General features: G+C 42.7%; 1 protein-coding gene across 1 annotated transcript in view; it reads right to left on the bottom strand.

The window, feature by feature from the left end:
• Nucleotides 1-21,056: 21,056 nt before the first annotated feature.
• KAZALD1 (Kazal type serine peptidase inhibitor domain 1) overlaps nucleotides 21,057-23,365 on the bottom strand; it is an 87,076-nt gene continuing 84,767 nt past the window's right edge. The window contains exon 5 of the mRNA XM_077455330.1: nucleotides 21,057-21,709. Coding sequence (XP_077311456.1) covers nucleotides 21,618-21,709 — 92 coding nt within the window. The 3' untranslated portion in view covers nucleotides 21,057-21,617. The remainder of the gene's footprint in view (nucleotides 21,710-23,365) is intronic.

The following is a 23,365-nucleotide window of genomic DNA, read 5'->3' as shown; positions in this document are numbered from 1 at the left end:
TCATGGCTCTGGCTGGCTCTGTCACAGTGTGTCACATACCATGGCTGCTGGGTGCTGATTTTGTTAACTTCTGACCAATAAGTGCAGCTGCCTGTGAGTTCTGATACCATCCATTATGCCAGAGAGACAGACGCAGTGCAATGCAGTCTATTCACAGACACCCCCAAAGCACACCTGTGTTGAAGCCTTGAAGGCACTGGCAGCCCCACGATTGGATCTGCTTCCCCTCTATTCCTGCTGCTGGACATCATCAGCTGAGCTCCCCTGCCCCCCTCTGCCCGTTGCTGCCTCCGCCCGCCTCACAGCCTCTCAGGTCTCACTCTCCGGGCCCCCGGCTACTACTGGGTGAGGAAAATGACTCTGCCGGGGAAGGCAAGGAGATAAACAGGCAGGCGGCTGGCCGGGATTTGAGCCAAGGCAGAAGAACATGTGAGCTGAATGGCCATGTGCCGGAAACTGAAGAAATAGTCCATCCGCTCCGACCAGCACATCAGCATCAGAAAGGGACACAGATAATGGAAAAAATACACCCCCAAAGCTAGTAGGAGCGGGGGTGTGAAATTCAGATTTTTAATTTTTTTTATTCTGCACTGACGGTCTTTGAAAATTGCCCCAGTTCCTGTTGAAGTCAAATCTGGGGACAAAACCGGGGACAGACTTGGTGTCCTCAATCCAGGGATTGTCCCCTGAAACCGGGACATCTGGTCACCCTAGCTTAATACTACTTTAAGTTAGGCCCCTGTCACACTTGGGCGGGAGCGGCGGTGGTAAAATGGCGCTATTTTTAGAGTCATTTTAGTGGTGGTATCGCTGCTGCAGGCGGTATAGCCACGCTGCCCCATTGATTTCAATGGACAGGAGCCACGAAGGAGCGGTGTATGCACCGCTCCAAAGATGCTGCTAGCAGGACTTTTTTTTCAGCATACTGCCAACGCACCGCTCCAGTGTGAAAACCCTTGGGGCCTTGACATTGGAGAGACAGCAGCGGCTCTTTCAGGGTGCTTTGCAGGCGCTATTTTTAGCGCTGTGGCGCCTGCAAAGCTCCCCAGTGTGAAAGGGGTCTTAGTGTTTAGTTATATGAATTGTGTTTCCTATAAGCTCACTTCATGTGTCAGCTTAATAGGGCACAGGGAAGGATAGATATACTGTAGTATTTTCCTTCAGATGCTTAGTAACCTAATGATATTTGTTGGAAAGTGATACCATGCCTCCGCCATTAGAAAAGTGCCCTTGTGCAGCTGGGGAAGGTTCACATGGTCAAGATAAAAACAAACACGGCAATGTCCAACAAGCAAATGCACACCACCTGCAATGTACACATAGTAAATATAATCAACAATGCGATAGGTGTGTGTAAACTTTCCCTTGTTGGCAATACACGAGTGCTTACACATTGTCAGCAAACACTCGAGATTCATGTGCAGCAATACCTTTCACTGAACACTGACACCAGGCTCCAGAGCAATAATCCGTGTTCAAAATAAATCACATTGGCTGCTAAATATTAAAGCTGAAGTTTAATTTGCCTATATGTGCCATGCTTGGTTCCTCCTTTCTTTCCTCATTGACATGCTAAAGAGGGCAAAAGAAATATGAGCCTGAAGTCATGAGCATGCGGCTGCTCCTTCCCGCCTAGTTTTAAATATTTTAACACTTCGGCCCCGGGAAGGATTTACTCACTTCCTGACTGAGCCATTTTTTGCGATACGGCACTGCGTCGCTTTAACGGACAATTGCGCGGTCGTGCAACACTGTACCCAAACAAAATTGACGAACTTTTTTTCCCACAAATGGAGCTTTCTTTTGGTGGTATTTGATCACCTTTGCAGTAGGGATGAGCTCCAGCGTGTTTGCACACGCCACGTGCAGAGCCCGCCAGGAAGTCGGCACAGCGCTGCGCTAATCACAGGCAGTGAGACATTGCCCCTATCTCTGCAGCCGCGGATCGGGGAATGTCTCATTGCCTGTGATTAGCTCAGCGCTGCGCCAACTTCCTGGCGGGCTCTGCACGTGGAGAATGCGAACACGCCAGAGCTCATCCTTACTCTGCAGTTTTTATTTTTTTGTGCTATAAACAAAAAAAGAGCGAAAGATATGAACAAAAAACCGTAGTTGTAGTAATAAATATCCCCCAAAAAATGTAAAAAAAAAAAAAACTTCTTACTCGGTTTAGGCCAATATGTATTCTTCTACATATTTTTTGTAAAAAAAAATACCAATTAGCATATATTGATTGATTTGCACAAAAGTTACCCCATCTACAATTTTTTTTTTACTAGTAATGGCGGTGATCTGAGATTTTTTAGTGGAACTGTGACATTGTGGCGAACAGATCGGTTTTGGGGCCATTGACACTTATATAGCGATCAGTGCTTTAAAAATGCACTGATTACTCTATAAATGACACTGATAGGGAAGAGGTTAACACCAGGGGGATCAAAGGGTTAAATGTTCTCTAGGGAGGTGCTTTCTACTCCCCTGACAGAACGGGGTTCTGTTTGTTTACACTGGCAGATCCCCGTTCTGCTTCTCTGTGGATCAATCACGGGTGGCTGGCGGACATTGAGTCCGCCGGACCCACTGATTGGCTCCCCGGCTAGCGAATAGGCATGCGCCCGATGTACAATGATGGAAATTCACCCAGGAGAGCCAACCTGCTGCAGTATAAGTGCAGAGTCTGGTCGGGAAGTGGTTGAATATGTTTTTTGATTCACATCAGGAGATAAGAATTTAGGGACGCGGGAAGAGGGTGTACCACGTGATATAAAAGAACCTTCTGGAAGGATTGGGGCTGATTATATAAATAGGGATCAGCTGAGGTAATTTGTCAGTGAGCGAGTGTTAGTACAGCAAGCTTCCCACCCCCACCCTTTGTGGCAAGGCACTTTATGTGGGGTTGTCACCCTTTCACAAAAAGGGGGGACTTGTGGTTATGTTTAAGTGTTTTAGCTCGAGTCCTTAATGACTGAGCAAAAGTTATAGAGAAATAACTTATTTTTAGTTATTTAAGAATGAAACAAATTATTAATAAATGTGCCGTGGCCCAAATTTTTGCCAATAAACATTGTGTGTGTCTAATTATTTATTATATAAGTATTTATGTATTCAGGGGAGGGACAAAAAGGTGCAGCCTGCATCCCCATGAGATATCTATTTTATTATAGGCCCAGTGACATCATTACTGGGTTTCGGTGCCTCTCTATGCAATGCCGGCAGATCATGACTGGTGGGAGGGGCCAGCAGGGTCCTGTACAATCTCACATTACATCACAGTACCTCTCTCAAGAGCCCTTATCCCTGATACAAGCAGCAGACTGGAGACAGTTTTGCAAATATGAAAATGCCTTGATGAATGGATGTGAGTCTGGAGGAATGGGAGTTTCTAGCGGACTGTATTTGCATGCAGACACCCAGATATGATGCTGAGCCTCCATGATTAAAAGAACTGAATCCAATGAAGGAAAAGGGCAGAGCAGGGACAGTCCAGGCTGGGGAGGAATGAGCAAATGATGCTGGATTCTGCAAAGTCTAATGCACACTGTGAGAAGATTAGAGCATGCAGTGAAATCAAGAGTAAGCAATTTCAGTACAGAAGAGGAGCCTGTACAACTGTGCAAGACTCGGAGGTAAGGCTGGAGTTCCAATGTAATTAGTATTAGGAGGTGGATGAGGTTCCCACTTTACTTGTGTAGGTAAAAAATACAAAAAAAAAATCCTGAAGACATTATCAGTCAAATATCGAATAAAAAATCATTCACTTGCTATCCAACAAAAGACTTAAAGCGGACCTTCACCCTAAGGGCATGTTGCACCTGCTCTTTCCTCCCTCTCTTACAAATGGAGAGTGATTTATTTGTGATGTGCTGACTAGGGATGGGCAAACGGTTCGTGCTTTCATTGGTTGGTCATTCGGCGAACATCCGAACAAACGTGTCTTTCGACCATTTGTTCAGCCCCTCGAATCAATTGCAGCATTGAACAGTTCATTGCAAGCCCTGATTGGCTGAAGCAGTGAAAGCTTCAGCCAATCAGGGCACAGAGCACTGTCAGAGTCAGGATTGGACACTGTGATCATGACTTTATCCAATCATGGCTCATTCCCGCCCCACAGTATAAAATTATTCTTTCAATGGCAGCCATTTTCAGTGTGATTTTGGCGTGGAGAGGGATAGAACAGTGCTATTAGTTAGTTAGTGTGCTATACTGCTTCAATTGTCAGTGTAGAATATTAGTTTAGTGTCAGTCCAGGGATAGTGTGAGTGTAGTGAGGAGGACCATCATTCAGCTTTGCATAGTGTGCAGCTAGAGTAAGGACAGCTCTGATAGTTTCACTGTAGTGCAGGGGTGGCAGTAGTGGTGCAGGGTTTTTTGGTTGGGCGGTGGCGTTGTGGGGTTGTGTGGCAGGGTGTAAGCTCACTTGTTGGTTGCTGCCTGGTTTACCAGTTTCCATCAATGCTGACCACAGAACTCACCTACCTGACATACATACACTGACCTATCTCTCTCTGACCTATCCGACATACATGACTGACCTACCTGACATAAACAGATGACAGCTGCTCAGTCTTCCCTGTAGTGTGCGAGTACACTCATCCCGGCCCCCGGCATTCACCGTCCACGTCCACCACTCAGACAGGCACAAGGCAGCCACACCCAGGATAGAAGAGCCATCCGGCCATTTACATAGAGCGAGCGGCTGAGCGTGGATCTCCCAGCGCGGCCGCAGTATCATTCCCACCTCCTCCTGGACCTGGCAATGCCCATGATGTCCTGCGGTCTCGGCATTGGACGAGTGTGATGTCTGTCATAGGAGCCGGAGGCGAGACTTTTTGTACTTCACTCAGCCACACTGGTGGGAGATCGCTCCCCGTTGCCGCAGCTCGGGGCTAATAATTTAGTGATTTTGAGACCCAAGGCTTTTTGGGGGGGACACTCGTCACCCCCCTTCCCGACGCGACTGCTTTAATGTAGTGAGACCGTGTCAGTAATCTTTACATTAGTGAATAGTTTGAGTAGGGACAGTTCAGATAGCATCAGTGTAGTGTCAGTTGAACACCCTCTAATTGCATTACTGCCAGTTTAACTCCATATTGTTCTGTGTGTGTTACTGCCAGCTTAACGTCATATAGTTTTGTGTGTTACTGCCAGTCTAATGCAATTTAATTCTGTGTGCGTTACTGCCAATTTAACTCCATATAGTTGTGTGTGTCACTTTACGTTTGGCGCATTATATTGCAGTATATTATATTGTATCCGTGGAGTGTGTTTGTGTAGTGTGAGAAAAAAGTTGTCTTTTCCTTTGCTGTCAGACTGTTCTAAACAGGAGAAACATGCACCCCTTTACAGGCATACTATAGACACCCCCTAGGTACGAAAATTTAAAGGAATATTACACTTTTTATTGTTACACTTTAACCACTTCAGCTCCGGACCAATAAACACCTTAAGGACCAGAGGTCTTTTTGCAATTTCGCACTGCGCTGCTTTAACTGGTAATTGCGCGGTCATGCAATATTGCACCCAAACGAAATTTGCGTCCTTTTCTTCCCACAAATAGAGCTTTCTTTTGATGGTATTTGATTGCCTCTGCGATTTTTTTTTTTTGCGATATAAATGGAAAAAGAGCGAAAATTTTGAAAAAAAAAGATATTTTCTTCTTTTTGTTATAAGAAAAATCGAATAAACTAAATTTTAGTCATACATTGAGGGCAAAATTTATTTAGCCACATGTCTTTAGTAAAAAAAATGTCAATAAGCGTATATTTTTTGGTTTGCGCAAAAGTTATAGCGTCTACAAACTAGAGTACATTTTCTGGAATTTACACAGCTTTTAATTTATGACTGCCGATCTCATTTCTTGAGGTGCTAAAATGGCAGGGCAGTACAAATCCCCCCCAAATGACCCCATTTTGGAAAGTAGACACCCCAAGGAAATTGCTGATGGGTATGTTGAGCCCATTGAATATTTATTTTTTTTGTCCTAAGGGATTGAATAATGACAAAAAAAAAATAAAAACATTTTTTTTACAAAAAGTTGTCACTAAATGATATATTGCTCACACATGCCATGGTTATATGTGGAATTGCACCCCAAAATATATTCCGCTACTTCTCCCGAGTATGGCGATACCACGTGTGTGGGACTTTTTGGGAGTCTAGTCGCGCACGGCACCCCGAAAACCAATCACCACCTTCAGGATTTCTAAGGGTGCAAATTTTTGATTTAACTCCTCACTACCTATCACAGTTTCGAAGGCCATAAAATGCCAAAATAGCACAAAACCCCCCAAAATGACCCCATTTTGGAAAGTAGACACCCCAAGCTATTTACTGAGAGGCATGTTGAGTCCATGGAATATTTTATATTTTGCCACAAGTTGCGGGAATATTACAAACTTTTTTTTTTTTGCACCAAGTTGTCACTAAATGATATATTGCTCACACATGCTATGGGCATATGTGAAATGACACCCCAAAATACATTCTGCTGCTTCTCCCGAGTACGGGGATACCACATGTGTGGGACTTTTTGGGAGTCTAGTCGCGCACGGCACCCCGAAAACCAATCACCACCTTCAGGATTTCTAAGGGTGCAAATTTTTGATTTAACTCCTCACTACCTATCACAGTTTCGAAGGCCATAAAATGCCAAAATAGCACAAAACCCCCCCAAATGACCCCATTTTGGAAAGTAGACACCCCAAGCTATTTACTGAGAGGCATGTTGAGTCCATGGAATATTTTATATTTTGCCAAAAGTTGCGGGAATATTACAAACTTTTTTTTTTTTTGCACAAAGTTGTCACTAAATGATATATTGCTCACACATGCTATGTGCAGAAGTCAAATTACACCCCAAAATAAATTCTGCTGCTTCTCCCGAGTACGGGGATACCACATGTGGGGGACTTTTTGGGAGCCTAGCCACGTACGGGACCCCGAAAACCAAGCACTGCCTTCCGGATTTGAATATAAAATGCTATAAAAAACAAACTAACCAGAGTCACCCGTAACACTTATACGGTGATCAGTGGTGAAAGGGTTAACTAGGGGCAATCAGGGGGTTCAAATTTTTATTAGGTAGTATATGGGGGTCCCTGGCGCTATATAAAAACCTGACGGGGAACCTAAATAACTAACTGGCTAACCAGCGTCACCAGTGACACTTATACTGTGATCGCTGGTGAAAGGGGGTGAAAGGGTTAACTAGCAGCAATCAGGGGGTTAAAACCATTATTGGGTAGTATATCGGGGTACCTAGCGCTATAAAAACCTGGCGGTGAACCTAAAAAAATAACTAGCTACCTAGCGACACTAGCGACACTGATGCAGCGTTCAGAAAAATTATCGCTTAGTGACACTGGCAAAAGGGGGTGAAAGGGTTAACTAGCGGAAATCAGGGGGTTAAAACCATTATTGGGTAGTATATCGGGGTACCTAGCGCTATAAAAACCTGGCGGTGAACCTAAAAAAATAACTAGCTACCTAGCGACTGTAGCGACACTAATGCAGCGATCAGAAAAACGATCGCTTAGTGACACTGGCAAAAGGGGGTGAAAGGGTTAACTAGCGGCAATCAGGGGGTTAAAACCATTATTGGGTAGTATATCGGGGTACCTAGCGATATAAAAACCTGGCGGTGAACCTAAAAAAATAACTAGCTACCTAGCGACACATGCAGCGATCAGAAAAATGATCGCTTAGTGACACTGGCAAAAGGGGGTGAAAGGGTTAACTAGCGGCAATCAGGGGGTTAAAAACATTATTGGGTAGTATATGGGGGTACCTAGCGCTATAAAAACCTGGCGGTGAACCTAAAAAAATAACTAGCTACCTAGCGACACTAGCGACACATGCAGCGATCAGAAAAATGATCGCTTAGTGACACTGGCAAAAGGGGGTGAAAGGGTTAACTCTAGGGGCAATCAGGGGGTTAAATCTTTATTGGGGGGTGATAGGGGGCTACCCTGGACCTAACACTAACTGTCCTGACAGTTTTTACTGTCACAACTGACACTGAATGCATTGATCAGTAAAGAAATGATCAATGCAATCAGTGACACTGTGACTGGGGGGGGAGGGGGGGCGGGGGGGGGGATCGGGGGGCGATCGGGGGGGGGATCGGGGGGGGTTTGTGTGCCTGTGTGTACCTACATGTCAGTGTAGTGTTGGTGCACACTTACTTTTACTGTTCTCCTCGTAGTCCGGTCAAAAAGACCGCCCCGAGGAGAATGACATCACTTCCTCCTTCCTGTGTAAACAATACACAGGGGAGGAAGCTTCTCATTGGCCAGGAGCGATCCAGAGGGGGTGGCCGAAAACCAACGGCCATCCCCTCATCACGGAGCGCTCCTGGACCGAATCGGACCGCCGTAACCAGCGGGAGGGGGTCCGATCGGACCCCCCACCCGCTGGAAGGCAATCACGTAGATGTACGTGATTATGCCTGCCTGTGCCATTGTGCTGACGTACAATGGCAATACGGCGGTCCTCAAGTGGTTAAGCATTATTAAAATCACTGCTCCTGGAAAAACTGCTAAACTTTTTTTTGCATTGATACATGTCCCCTGGGGCAGGACCCAGGTCCCCAAACACTTTTTATGACAATACCATGCATATAAGCCTTTTAAAATTAGCACTTTTGATTTCTCCCATAGACTTTTAAAGGGTGTTCCACGGCTTTCGAATTTGCCACGAACACCCAAGATTGTTTGCCAAACATAAATCCCATCCCTACCAAAGAGTAATTTTTCTGCACCTGTTTGACAGATGCATATCATTGCAATTTTTTACAGCAAGGCCAATACTTGCTTTCATCAAGAGTACCTCCATAGGGTTACGGTGGGAAGGCGCAACCGACACCCAGAGACCAATTTTTTTGCACCTGTTTGACAGGTGCATATGATTACAATTTGTTTTTGCCTTCACCAATAGCACCTCTATAGGGTTACGGTGGGAAGGTGCCCCCAACACCCAAAGAGTAATTTTTCTGCACCTGTTTGACAGGTGCAAATCATTGCAATTTTTTACAGCAAGGCCAATTCTTGCTTTCATCAAGAATACCTCTATAGCAGTGGTTCTTAACTCCTGTCTTCAGGACACACTAACAGGTCAGATTTTAAGTATTACCTTGGGGAAATGCAGACTAGAATACTGCAATTACTGAGCAGCAGATTATATCACCTGTGATGTATTTCAGTTATCTTGCAAACCTGGCCTGTTAGTGGGTCCTGAGGACAGGAGTTGAGAACCATTGCTCTATAGGGTTACAGTGGGAAGGCACCACCGACTCCCAAAGACCAATGTTTCTGCACCTGTTTGATAGGTGCATATCATTGCAACTTTTTACAGCAAGGCCAATACTTGCTTTCATCAAGATTACCTCTATAGCGTTATGGAAGGAAGGTGCCACCGACATCCAAAGACCAATTTTTACACCCCCGTTACTTCTATCCAAAGTCAAAGTGACACCAGAATGTATCCAAAAAATCTCTAATCTTGTTCCCAGTGCACTACATTGTGGCTTCATCGTACACACTGGCTCCCCAGCTATTGCTGAGCAAAATAAAGGCAGCTTGTAGGGAAAATTTAATTTTATTTATAAATGCAATTATTGCTGCAGCAGATTTTAGACATGGTACAGATCTGCCACTTTACAGGTAGACTAAGGGGACCCCCCAGGCACTATATTGGAAGGAATTTTTCACTGCTCATTTAAAAATTAAGTTTTTAAAACTTTTTTTATTGATACATGTCCCCCAGGGCAGGACTTGGACCCCTTTAACCATTGTATGCCCAATTACTTGCATATAAGCTTTCAAAAAGGGGCACTGTTGATTTTTGATCCCATTGATCGATGCGGTGTTCGAAAGTTCTGGTGCGAACCGAACAGGGGTCTGTTTGGCCCATCCCTAGTGCTGATGGGCTCGGGTCCTGAGAAAGCCCTGTGGCAATCTGCGCATGCACTAGTTTCCCCTGGGCATCTGCATGTGCAAAAATGCTACCAGGTAAGTGGAAAACCTCTGTCTTTACGCATGTATGGAAAATCACCTGCACATTGACAGATATGCTGATGGGCTCTGTCAGCACCTGAATGCATGGCAGGGCCTGTGGACACATTTGCACATGGATCATAATGGTGGCGTCAGATGGGGGGCAGAGCCAGCTTGGTAGGCAGACTGAAATTCTATTTTAATGAGAGGCACTTTGCAAATGAATAGGGTAAATACTTCCCTGCCTGGCAGGTGGAAAAATAAATCACTTCAAGGGTTTTGGGTGCTGTTGCCATCTGTCAGTTCCAGGTGTGTAGGATAGTGTCCACTGCTGGGCTTTGTGATTCCTCTAGTTGGCCACTATGTCACTACTGTGTCTTGTGCGGGGGTCAGTGAGAAGAAACATAGCTCCCTGGGGGTACACACTGAAAGTGTCCGATAACAGAGTCACCCAGAGCTCTTGAAGTAAGCAAATTTTTTTCACCATCCACTAAGCAGGTAAGTATGTAAAGGTAGTGTGCATGTTGTGTAGGTAGTACTTCATATGCCCATCGCACACGTTCCTGGATGCCCTCTCGGATTTGGTTGCTGCAGCAACAGCCATCTGGATACTGGTTCAAGTCGCAGTGAAGATATTTGCCAGCACACCATGGAACAAGGATAGTGCAACGTTTCTGAGCCGCGCAGGACCTCTTCGTTAGGCATGTGATGATGCATATGCCTGACGAAGGGGTCCTGTGCGGCTCCAAAACGTTGCACTATCCTTGTGTTGTGATCATGCAATAAATCACCCGTTTGGACGCTATTTGTGTTGCTCCATGGTGTGCTGGCAAATATCTTCACCATGTTGTGTAGGTGACACCTCCTTCATGTGTTCCTCATTAACTCTTTGGGCACCAAGCATGGGTCACACAGGAGGCCTACCCTGGGTAGGTTCTTCTGGGCTACACCAGGTGCAAGAAAGGTCAGCTGTTCCAACACTAGGATTACACCTTACCTGAAGGCGTACTCATTAAGGATGAGCTCAGGTGTGTTCACAAACCGCACGCGCAGAGCCCGCTGGGAAGTTAGCACTGTACAGCGCTAATCACAAGCAGTGAGACGATCTCTGCAGCCGCTCAATGGGATAATGTCTCACTGCTTGTGATTAGCGCCGTGCAGTGCCAACTTCCTGGCGGGCTCTGCGATTGCGGTTTGAGAACATGCCTGACCTCATCCTTAGTACTCATCAGTACTGGGACTAGACAAGGGCTGTGGTCATGTGAAAGTCAAACATTAAGGCAGTCCTCCAACACAAAGATGATCATTATGTGCATTGTCATGAAGTTCTTTCAAGGATAGCCTCCCGTATTCTACACACTTGAACAGGTGCTTGTGTTGCATTAGGAGGGACACGCAGAACCCATGCCCACTCTACCAGTCAGCGTACCTCCGTTACCTCACTCCCGGTAACAGACTGGGGTCTGCCGAGCGTGGACCTCATACGTGCTCACTTAACTCATGCTTCTCCGTACCGAGTGATCAGGTCATACCTTTCATAACGTTAATCCACTCCTGGAGACCGATGGAGAAAGACAGCTAGGGAGGGAGCCATACCGGAGAACCTGTCACCTTACCAGGTACCAAGCCAATGACTGGTTGTAGTTAACTTTTTGTTGCTGTTATGTTATTGGAACCTATTGTGTGCTGTAGTAGACTCAGACCCTTGTGTGTAGGTGCCAGGACCCCATGTATACCCTTTGAGTAGTTAAAACAACTTTTACTAAAGTACAGCACGAACAATTGGCTACGCCAGGGTACCTGCATAGGTAAAGTCCTTGTGGATGAAGTTCATGGCTGGCAAAACTCAATGGGAGAAGTTCATGACTTGTGTGTATTCCTAAGGCTGGTGTTCCAAAAAGGGAGTGCAGTGCATCTCTCAGCATGTCCAGTCAGGTTCCCGTTCTTTATCCCTTTCGCCCCCCCCCTCCATGTATGAGACCCAAACCTCTGCCCTTTTATACCTCACAGGACAGGAGGCTGGACCCCAAAATACTGCAAATGTGAGCAGGAAAGCACAGCAGAGTTAACCCCTTCTCCCCCTAATCTGAGTAGTCACACTAGTCTGGCTAACACTGTAAGTAACCTACCTAAAAGTACACAGCCTATTCTTTTCTAGGATGTCCCATTATTGAGTTATTTTGAGATAGCGACAAGGGTGCTTTGAAACAAAACTACATAAAAAGGAAATTACTTATTTTTTTCCTCTCTACTATTACTTGATGGAATATATCAGTCAGATATTGGCTCTGTGCTTTGTTGATGGATTTACAAGTGCCAGGTAGACGTGAGGGGCTTTAGAACTTGGCAACACAGTGACATTTGGGTAGGCCGGTTTGCACTTATGTGCTGACTTTGGCAAAAGCTCAGGGTTTTTCCAGTGGTAGACTTTAAATGAAAGGAATTTTGTCTCACTGCGGTGTAGAAGGAGAAATCTTTCATTACACATACCTGTTTTAGGTCTTAATTGTATGTCAGCTACGTGTGGAGTGGAAAAAAGATGTTTTCATTTTACATTGAGATCTTTAGCCAAGTGTGCGGTTTGATCCTTGTGTAGGTAATTTTGGAAATCAACTTTAAATGTCCAAAAAATATTAATAGAATGTTCAATATGTACACAAAAAAATGATGCAACCATAAAATGACAGTAAAAGGGCACAGGGCTAAAAATACTACAAAACTAAAATATCTCAAAGAGGAACCTGCCCGCCTCTCCACTTTGGCCAATCAGTGGAAGCCTTGAATTCATTGATAAAAATACAGTGCTTCTCCTGAATGGTGGGAATGACTCGATATATACCCGGTAGGAGAGATGGAAGTGTCTCATAGTGCTTCTAAAACACAGCACCACCTACTGCATGTAGCTAAAGCTGCCACGGTCTATAACAGCCCCAGCAGCCGGATGCTCTGCCACAGAAATAAGTTGTTTGGGCCAGCTTGGCCCAAATTAACTATTTAAAGTGACAGTAAAGCTGTATTTCTCATTTAAGTGCTTCTAGAGAGTTGCTAGAGTTTTGTTTTTATTTGCTTGGGGTATTCCCTTAAAATCCATACCATACCTTAGGGTATAGGGGTGATGTTAAAATGTTTTTTTGGGGTTTTTTCGTTCTTGCTGTAGCATTTACTACAACAAAAGTGACGCTTACAAAGAAAAAAAAATGCAATAGTTTAAATTTACAACTGACATCTCAGAAAAAAAAAAAAAAGCACACAAACCGCTCCAAAAGTCCCCCTAAACACATAGCAGACCCTTAAATAAAGACGCTTTTGATAACATGTAATTTGCCAGCAATTTTTAAAGTTTTTTTTCTTTTGTAAACGTCAGTGCTGGTGCAGAGCTTTCTGTATATCACAGGGATGAACCCCTTTGAAGGCAGGATTATGTAATTTAAAGGAATTTAGACATTTTAATGTTCCAATGTAAGCATTCAAAAAAAAAGAAAAAAGTCACTGCTCCAGGGGTAATGAAATATTTCCTTTTTTTTTTTGCATTGGTACATATTCCCCAGGACAGTCCCCAAATCCACCCCCCCCCCCAGATATTTTTGACACCCCCTTGCCTATTAGCCCAGAGACTGGGCATTTTTAATTTAACAGATTCAGCCCCTTTAATTTCAATGAGGTTTGGCTTTGTACCCTTTAGTTACTTGTTCTTTTTTTGTTTTTACTTCATAATTAAAAGTTATACCATGGATGGGGCAAGTTGGGGACATCACAGTGGGTTATAGCGAAGTGATGATCGAGAATATGCCCATCGCTTTATGCTCAGCAGGCCAACCTAATTTCCATTTGTGTGGCTATTTTAGTATTTGCAAAGTGTGTGCTTATGTGTGATTTGGTGGAAAATAAAAGACAAAGCCTTTTCTTGGAACGTTAGAACCTCAAAAACCACAGGGAGTCACATAAATAAAAATCTGGTTGAAATTATACCTAACCTGTGGGTATTTTCTAGAAATGACTTAACCAAGAAAAATGTCTGTGGTATGCAAAGACATAATGTATAATTAAAGTACAGAGATGTGCGCTAAAAAACGAATAGTTTTGTAAACAACAATACGGCCTTAGAACAGTTACCACCTCATGTGCACCTAGCTTTAGGACCACAAAGGGCCGCAACTATTGGGCGATATTAAGCTTAATTGCTCCCCCCCCCGGTATCACATTTGCCACCTTTCTGGGCCTGTTTTTGACAGGTCCCCCTCCCCACTTCCGGGAGACTGGGCCTCGGCCCAATCTCTCAGAAGTTTGGCCCCCTCCTCCTTCCTCCGCCAATCAGAAAGCACAGTAGTTTCACACATGCGCAGTAGGGAACCGGGCGTGAAGCTGAAAGGCTCTACGCCCTGTTCCCTTACCTGGAATTGAGGCAACTGCACCCGATAGTCAAGCTGAAGATCGGCTGGGGTTCCAACCTCGTGGGCTCCCTGGAAAGGTAAGTGTCCATATAGTAAAAGTCAGCAGCTACAGTATTTGTAGCTGCTGACTTTTTTTTTTCAGCAAGGCGGAAATCCGCTTTAAGGCTAGGTTCACATCTGAGCAGGTGCAAGAAGGCATGTAATCGCATACCTTCTGCACCCGCAGCAAAAATGCACTGCTGTTTACCAAATGCCTGTGGGAACTATTAGTCCTAATAGCCCCCCCCCCCCCCCAAACACACACTGGAAACTACTCAGCACCATGCAGTTTCCCTGCAACTGCATTTTTGGAGGGGCTTTTTCTCTGTGCTTTCTGTAGCTACAGCAGCCTATTCAAATGAATGGGCTGCTGTGCCTGCACAAACATGGCCACCAGGAAACTGGCATAGTGTGAAGGTTAGGGAGGATATGATCATCTTGTACAAATATATAAATGGTCCATATAGCAAAATCAGTAGGGTCACCACAGTAGAAATGGGGGCATTATTTGTGACCCAAAAAAAGTTTAACCTCCGCACATGGAAAGGTTTGTCGGCTGCAAGAGTTGTAAAAATGTGAAATAGTCTACTGCATGAGCTTGCTCTTACTGGTTTAGTAGATTTCTTTAAAAAAAAGGGGGGCTGATTATGTTTCTAAGTGCACAAAATATAATTGGCTACTAAAATTTGTAAGAAATAACATTAGAACCAATTGCCTTTAGAGATCAGAAAGGATGTTTTTTTTAAGCCATGCTTTACAATATGCTTTTTGCATTCCTTTGATATCTGCTAGTTTAGTATTTTTTATTTTTATTTGACTCAATGAACAAGTATCTTTTTTAACCTAATTAATGCCCCGTACACACGTTTCCAAAAATTGGACGACAGATCGTCAGACTTTTCCACTTACTAGTCACAAGCAGAAATTTTATAGGTTACTAAAGTCACGAAAATTCTCGTACGACAGAAAGAAAAAAAATCGGAAGTGATGTCATGTGTTGTAGTGTATTTATATTTTTGGACGACAACTGTACAGACTAAATTAAAATCATATGATCTGGTATCGTACAAGAAAATTTTTCAAGCATGTCCGATCTAATAATATCTGAGAAACTGTCATGTTCGGCTCTCCAAAGCTCTGTACTAACGATCCGATTATCGTACGACTGCGTCGAACAACTGTATTTTTCGTACGATTTTCGGATCGTGTGTATGGCCCATAAAACTACAGGAACATGAGAGATTTACTGCACACCTGGACTGTGGAATACTTTTTTTAGTTTATTAACTCAGCACAGGACACAGCACTTGTGAGTGCGAAAGACGTAAGTGCTCTATCCTGTGCTGTTTAATAAACTAAGAAAAAACGTTTTCCACAATCCAGTGCCGAATCCTTCATATTCTTGGTACTTACCTTTCAGCAAAATAAACCAAACCAGCAGCCATCCATAGTCGATGGTTGTGAGTGGTTATTTTGATATTTATCTAAATATAACTATGTTTAATTCATATGTATATATCATGATAGCATTAAAAATAATTAGATAATCTTACATTTAAATTGCTCCAGGCCATATTTATTACAGCATTTTAACCACTTCAGCCCCAGAAGGATTTTTTTCCCCCTTAATGACCAGGCCATTTTTTGTGATACGTGACTTGACAATTGCGAGGTCGCGCAACATGGTACCCAAACAAAATGTATGTAATTTTTTTACCCACAAATAGAGATTTATTTTGGTGGTATTTGATCACCTCTGCGGGTATTATTTTTTGCGCTATAAACAAAAAAAGACCAACAATTAAAAAAAATATATATTTTACATTCTGTTATAATACATATCCCCAAAAAAATAAAAATAAAATGTATATCAGTTTAGGCCGATATATATTTTTCTACATAATTCTAGTAAAAAATTGCAATAGACGTATATTGATTGGTTTGCACAAACGTTATCGTGTATACAAACTACAGGACAGATTTAGGGACTTTTAATTTATTTTTATTGTTTTTACTGATAATGGCGGCGATCTGTGGGATTTTTAGCTGCGATTTTTAGTGGGATTGCGGCGGACAAATCTGACCCCAAATTACACTTTTTGGGGACCAGTGACATTATTAAATTGATCAGTGCTATAAAAATGCACTGATCAATGAAACAATGTCACAGGGAAAAGTAGATCTCTGTCATTTGGCAGAACGGGGAATCGCCTTGTTTACATAGGCAATTCCCCGTTCTGCTTCTCCTCATCAAAATCGTGGGTTGCCGGCGGACATTGAGGCGATATCCTTCTTACGCCTTACACAGGTTTGTCCGTTCGCGCAGGAGAGACAACCTGCCTCAGTATATCTGCATGAGCTGATCGGCAAGTGGTTAAAGAACTAATTTGTATCATCTAACAGCCAATTTATTTTTTTCTATTTTATTCTTTATCATCGCACAGTAATGATGTCAGTAAGTGTTGATATGCTACAAGCTGGTATTTGCATAGACATAGCCACTCAACCAATGGCAGTGGTAAAGCCTGGCAATTGGTCATGCCAATTCTTTCAAATGTTGGTGTTTCTTTTTGTAGAGGAACTCCAGTGGCATTCTGAGTGAGTACTTTGGTAAGTTGGAACCGTAGAGACATGGCATGACATGGAGCCTGCTGTCAAGCTTGAATCCTGAAATAGTTTTAGTACAAGACATCTTTACTTTAGATCTAACATTGCCAAGCACACTGTAGTAAGCTGAATAGCATAATGGAGCATTGAAACAAAACTAGAGATATTCTATGAAATTCTCACTCTGTGTTGCCCATAACTAATAAAACTCAACTTTTTCTATTTTTACTCTGCACTATAAATACATGATTCCTTGGGCAACAAAGACTTTGAAATGGATTTTTTTTTCTTCAAATAATTTCATTAATAAATCTAACGATATATAACTGTATGAATAAAAATGTCACATTTTAATATTTATTTTTTTGGCCTATGACTTTAAAGTCATTGAAAAAAGTCTTCAAATCATTCTTTGAAACAAAACTGGAAAGAATTTTTATTTCCATGTTGTAGTTTTCCTAGAAACTGATGGTGCAATATAAATAATTATTCTGAAATCTGGAGGGAATTAGAATCTTTTGGAGGACACTCTCAGGGAACAGAGTAATGTTTTGTTTTAAGTGAGGCTGTATTGTGTAATTCCAGAACAAAGCGCAGATCTGGAGGAAGTTTTGGAAAAATTCATACATCTTTTAGACGTGGTTCAGAAATGGAAATTAATGTCCAACTTGTAACACAAAAGAATGGGAGACAGAGATTGAGACAGAGTAAGAATAACACATTCAATAAAAAAATATAACCATTATGCTTCGATGCTTGAATACATTTCTATATAAATATGAAAAGAGAAACGCGTTTGTTCTCCAGTAACTTTACATCATTGTTTAGATTTTGCTATAGTAGTTGCTATGGGCAACAGAGATCTTATTTAAATTTTTTTGGAAAATGTAGTTTTTTCCAGGCGAATATTATGTTTAGCCATCCAGCTTTAGCAAGTGATCCAGTCCTCATAACCGACATCTAGCAGTGTGTATAATATGTCTGCCTCAAGTTAGGTCCTCACAATACACTCCAATAAAATATGACATTTCAGAATTTAAACTCATTTAGTGGACAACTGATCTCCCAAATACCTTAATGTTCCATTTTATCAGGCAGCAAGAAGGTTATCTGCAAAGTACCCACAACACTATAATTTTGAGGAGATATTAGTGGGCATGCTTCTAGTGCTGCTAGCTTGACAGTTTCAAGTAGTGATGACCTGCATTTTTTAAATATGTACTGTATAAAGTACTAAAGTGGGCATCTACATGAAGGAGGTGGACATTTGTCTTGCTCAGCCTTAAAGGTTTAACCATGTAACGTATTTAGCATAAGATCAGTAAGCGGGCACATAAGCTTTGGAGTTCAACGCAAAACCCTTCTTCTAGGCAAACCTTATTTACAAAGAACATTTCCTTGTCACATTTTCCCCAATATGTCCCTCTATATTATGGCAATGTGTAAAACAATGTATGGACTCTACCTTATTAATAGTTATTGCTTCATTTAAAACAATGCAAGTATGGCTGCATCTACAAAACCTATACATAAACTAAAATAAATAATGATATACCTATGAAGCCATGGGATGGTACTCCGGGGGATTTGCACTTATCGTTTATGCTTGTTGTGATTTAGAGATATATTGATGTTGATCATGTTCACTGTGTCTTCCTCACTGTTGTATGTTCTTCAGACCTAAGTCTTCTTAGAAGTTGAGGTGAGCCCATATACCTTACATACTGAATAGCCAAATGCAACCAGGCATTGTACAGTAAAGCTGGCCATAGATTAAATTTTTTTTTTGTTGAGCCTTTTTTTTTACAAAAAATAAATGAACAGATTTCTCTATCCACACAAGTGAAATGGATAGAGCAATCCTCTCATGTGGGACATTGTATGTGTTGGACTCCTCCGCTGCCAGAATACACTGATAAGTAGCTATATAATTGTTTTGATCTACAGCCATATGAAGTGTTATTTCACCTTTTCAGAAAAAATGAACAAGTGAACTAACACTATACACCCCCTGTACCCCCATTCCCCGCTGAGCTGTCAGTGCCTTAGTGCCCATGCAGCCGGTGTAATGGTCCCGGGGGTTTTAAATCATCGCTCTTCTCCCTAATCTCTGTGCAGCACTTCTGAGACAAATCAGAGTGAATGCTCTGTGCCAGTGTGAGCAGTCAGAAAGGCTCTGACCTGTCCCAGAAGTGCTGCAGAAAAGAGCGAGAATTTCAAATTCCTGGACCACTACATGGGCTGTGTGAGAACTGACAGTTCAGCATTCCATCCATGGAGATAATTACAATAGGGATCTGGGGGGGAGGGGGGGCATGGTGAGGGTATCAGTTCACCTTTAATTTTTTTTCTGAAAGGATAAACTAATACTTTAACTGTTTGTCCATTGTCAGATCCCATAGCACAGCATCTCCCAAAAGGGTTTTCAAGTGGTAAGAATAGTATGTGTTTCCAAATATACAGAAAGATAACAGAACTCCATTCTGGGGAAACAATATGGCATGTGTTTTTTAAAGGAACAAAACACTTAAGGGATTAGATAACCTTTTCCCTCACAACATTCTCCCAACTGCATGTACCATATGTGATCCCCACATTCAGATGTCCCTCCAGTCTGTAGCACCATCAAGTGTGCTAGATGTAAACAGGCTTTTTTTGTAGAGTAAGCTGTACTGTAGTGTAGGAAAATTTGGCTTGGCTGAGAGCCAGGCCTGGTTTGAATCTGGGTCAGGGCTGAGTGACTCAAGCAAGCAGCACCTCTGGTGCCCCCCCCCCCCCTGCTTTCTTGAACCTTGGGAAGTTTCCAGAAGTAGCAGGTGGATTCTATGAGCTTGGAGTATTGATGAGCGCTCCAGCCAATCCCCAGTATATGGGCTGGCAGGCCACCTCATAAACATTCATGGGTCACGGCATTTGGGTGGGAGATGGAGTGAGTGCTGAGGAGGCTGTCAGTAGCCATTGAGGGTTCTCCCTAGTCTTGGGGGGGGGGGGTGACCTGGGGGTTGGTTGCTGGAGGGACCCTCTACAACCCACAGGGGAATCCTATCCTGGAGGCACAGTAGCAAGTGAGAGGACAGCAGGAGCTGGTCAGCACATCCAGAAGATCTCCTGAGAAGTCAGCCGGGTGGCTGGTAAATGATCAGTCTGGGAGGACTGTGGAGAAGTTTTAGCTAAGAAGGCTAGTAAAAGGAGCAGCTGCAGCCAGATGGGTTGGTGGTGCTGGGATCAGTGACCACAGGAGGAAGTGCTGGGAAAGTGTAAGCTGTGTCACCCTATCTTCAAGTATAGGGGCTGCAAGTCTCTGCCTGTAATGGCCCTTACCTATAAAATTGCAACAAGGTGACACAGCTGGAGTTCAGCAAGCAAGTGTGTGCTGGAGCAATAAGCTGAAGTTGTATATAGACTGCGTATAGGGGAAATTGCCCTGAAGTTTGTCTGAAGTCTAGGGGGAATCCCATAATACCCCTCATCCCCATCCAAGTTTGTTACCCTCAATAATACAAAAAACAATTCACAGACTGTTCTCTGACTCTGAGGTGGCTGTGAAGATTGGGTGTGCCTGGCTGTGCAGGGTGGGGGATCCCAGTCATCTGTGGCCCTTAAGGGGGTGCGCTACAAGTCCATATAATGGTCCAGCATTTTAAACATCACTACACATTGCCTGGGTAAGGTAACAAGAGCAATGGCGGTGTTACCACTTTACCTAAAGAGAATCATTTTGTCCAGGATGTTGTCTCGAAACAAAGAAGAGAATCTCATTGGTCAGCACAATCATTTGACCAATAAGTGCTCACCATTGTGAGTTCTATGCTGCTATACACCCTCAAATGCTATTAAGTCAAGTTTTAAAGGGTCAGGCTATTATACCAGCTGGAGAGGATAATGAAAGACAGGGATAACATAGGATACATGCGTCAGAGAATGGAGAGTGTTGAGAGTTACTTTATCTTTTTATTTTTTGTTGAAATGGTGAGCTAACCCTTTTATCTCACAAGACTACCTGAAAGCGATGTGCAAAAGAAAAGAGTAAACAAGAGAAACATATAATTTATATAAAACATCATACAATGATATATGAACATTAAATACACTTATTAAAGTTACATGAAGACTGTTTTCATACAATATAAAGAAGAATTTTCATTTGCTCTGTATGCCGTTAACCAAAGTCCACAGATTGCATAAACAGTAACTTTAAATACCAGTTTGATTTATTCCACTCCTGCCAAAATGATTAAACTGCATAAAGACTGTGGCTTGGTCTGGGCACATGGTTCTAGGTAATGACTTATGTACACTGCATAATTAAATGCACCTACTGAATGTTCAATAATACAGTGTCCGTATTTGTCTATCCAGTCTTCTCATTAAAAATACCCATATTAATACTGATACAAAATGTAACTTCTTCCAGAATCCTTCAATAAAACATATTTTACAAAGTTTACAAAGCAGGCTTACAAATATAAAGTGCTTCTCATTGTCCCTTGTCATAGAAATGGAATTTGCTGTATGTAGAATGTCCTAGCCATGTATGGACAGAACCTCTTGAGAATGATTCAGACCAGATCCATCGTTCTATGAAAATTCAGTAATAATCGGAATCCTCATTGTCAGCATCATCCTCTGGTAAAGGGTTGCGGAATTTTGGCAGAGACAATCCAGGCAGGTTCACTTGATCTAAAGAACACAAACAATAAATATAAAAAAATAATAATAAATTGAGTATAAATCCATACATTTAAACAGCAATATTAGCTAAAACAGCAGGAAAATATATTTGCTTAGCAGGCAGTGTATCACTCATGATGGTTGGGCTGATTTTCTCTGTTTTATACCACTTATGCAACAAGAGCCTTTAAAAATTGTTGAAAAGTTTTCCCTGTTTGTTCAAATTTATGACTTTGGTTGAGAAAAGTATTTAAACTTTAAAAAATGGCAGGCAATCTGGGGAGAATGCCAGTCCGAAAGAAAACACATTTTTTTTGTGATTATCATTTGTGATAATCACACTGTTCATAACTGCTATGGACCTAGTTCACAAGCAATTACTGGCTGAAAGTCATTGCTCATCAGAGTGATGTGATGCACAAGCCCCATAAATTGAACAAAAACATTCCTTTATGTCGCCAGGAGCTGGCTAATATTGTCTGCATATTCATACGACACTTTACAGTATTGCTACAGTGTGGCTGTTTTCTCCTAGTGCCCAGCCTGGACTTTATGTCATCACATCCTGCAGTCAGGGTGAATGAGAACTAAGAATGGAGAAAAGCATCTTGGAATTTGTAGTCCAAACATCCAAAGTTTTATACTTCAGACTGTTATGGACTACAAAATCCTATCCTCAGTGACTTGTTGCTAGACTGTGCTGTGGCCGAGTTGTGGCCTGTTCTACAGGGAGGAGAATCATCACGAGTGGGTGTGGGAGCATCCACTGCCGACCATTCGTGGTAATTCAATGGTAGCCAGGAGGCTGCTCTCATCACATCCACACAAAATCCAGCTGGGCTGAGCACCATCCCTCGAGCTAGGTTCTGCAGAGGCCTGCTGTGGAACCCTCATGAAGGATTGTTGTGTGGGCACTTGCCCAACCTCCTATCACAAGGGACACTGCATGCAGACATCATTGTCTTGTTCCCTTGACTAAACCTGTAGGACCTTGTGCTACACTTATGCCCTGTACACACAATAGGATTTTCCGAAAACAAATGTTGGATGTGAGCTGGAAAGTCTGATCATGTGTATGCTCCATAGAACATTTGTTGTCGAAATTTCCGACAACAAATGTTTGAGAGCAGGTTCTCAAATTTTCCAACAACAAAAATTGTTGTCAGAAATTCCAAGCGTGTCTACATAAGTACCACACACAAAAGTCCACACATGCTCGGAATCAAGCAGAAGAGCCGCACTGGCTATTGAACTTCATTTTTCTTGGCTCATCGTATGTGTTGTATGTCATTGCGTTCTTGACGTTCTGAATTTCTGACAACATTTGTGTGACCGTGTGTATACAAGACAAGTTTCAGCCAACATCCTTCAGAAAAAAATCCTATTGTGTGTACAGGGCATTACTCTTTTCTTAGCAGTGACAGGATTCCTCCTGTTTACCAGAACTTCACAAGCATACATTGCATCACCCAGCTTGCCAGGACACCTTAAACATCCTTTATTTCACCCTGCTTGTCAGAACACCTAACGTGCACCACCAAAGAGCTGCCCCTTCCCCCCACAAGGTATTGAATCCATTGGTGCCATAAGGGGCCATACTTTCACCCAACACTCTATTACTAAATGAGTAGTCTAAAGACTTAAAGGTTAAATTGTTTGAACTGA

This window comes from Lithobates pipiens, unplaced genomic scaffold (assembly GCF_037356315.1).
Source record: "Lithobates pipiens isolate NorthernLeopardFrog02 unplaced genomic scaffold, aLitPip1_a1.2 Scaffold_25, whole genome shotgun sequence".
Taxonomy (NCBI): domain Eukaryota; kingdom Metazoa; phylum Chordata; class Amphibia; order Anura; family Ranidae; genus Lithobates; species Lithobates pipiens.
This window is presented reverse-complemented; position numbering and strand designations above follow the sequence as displayed.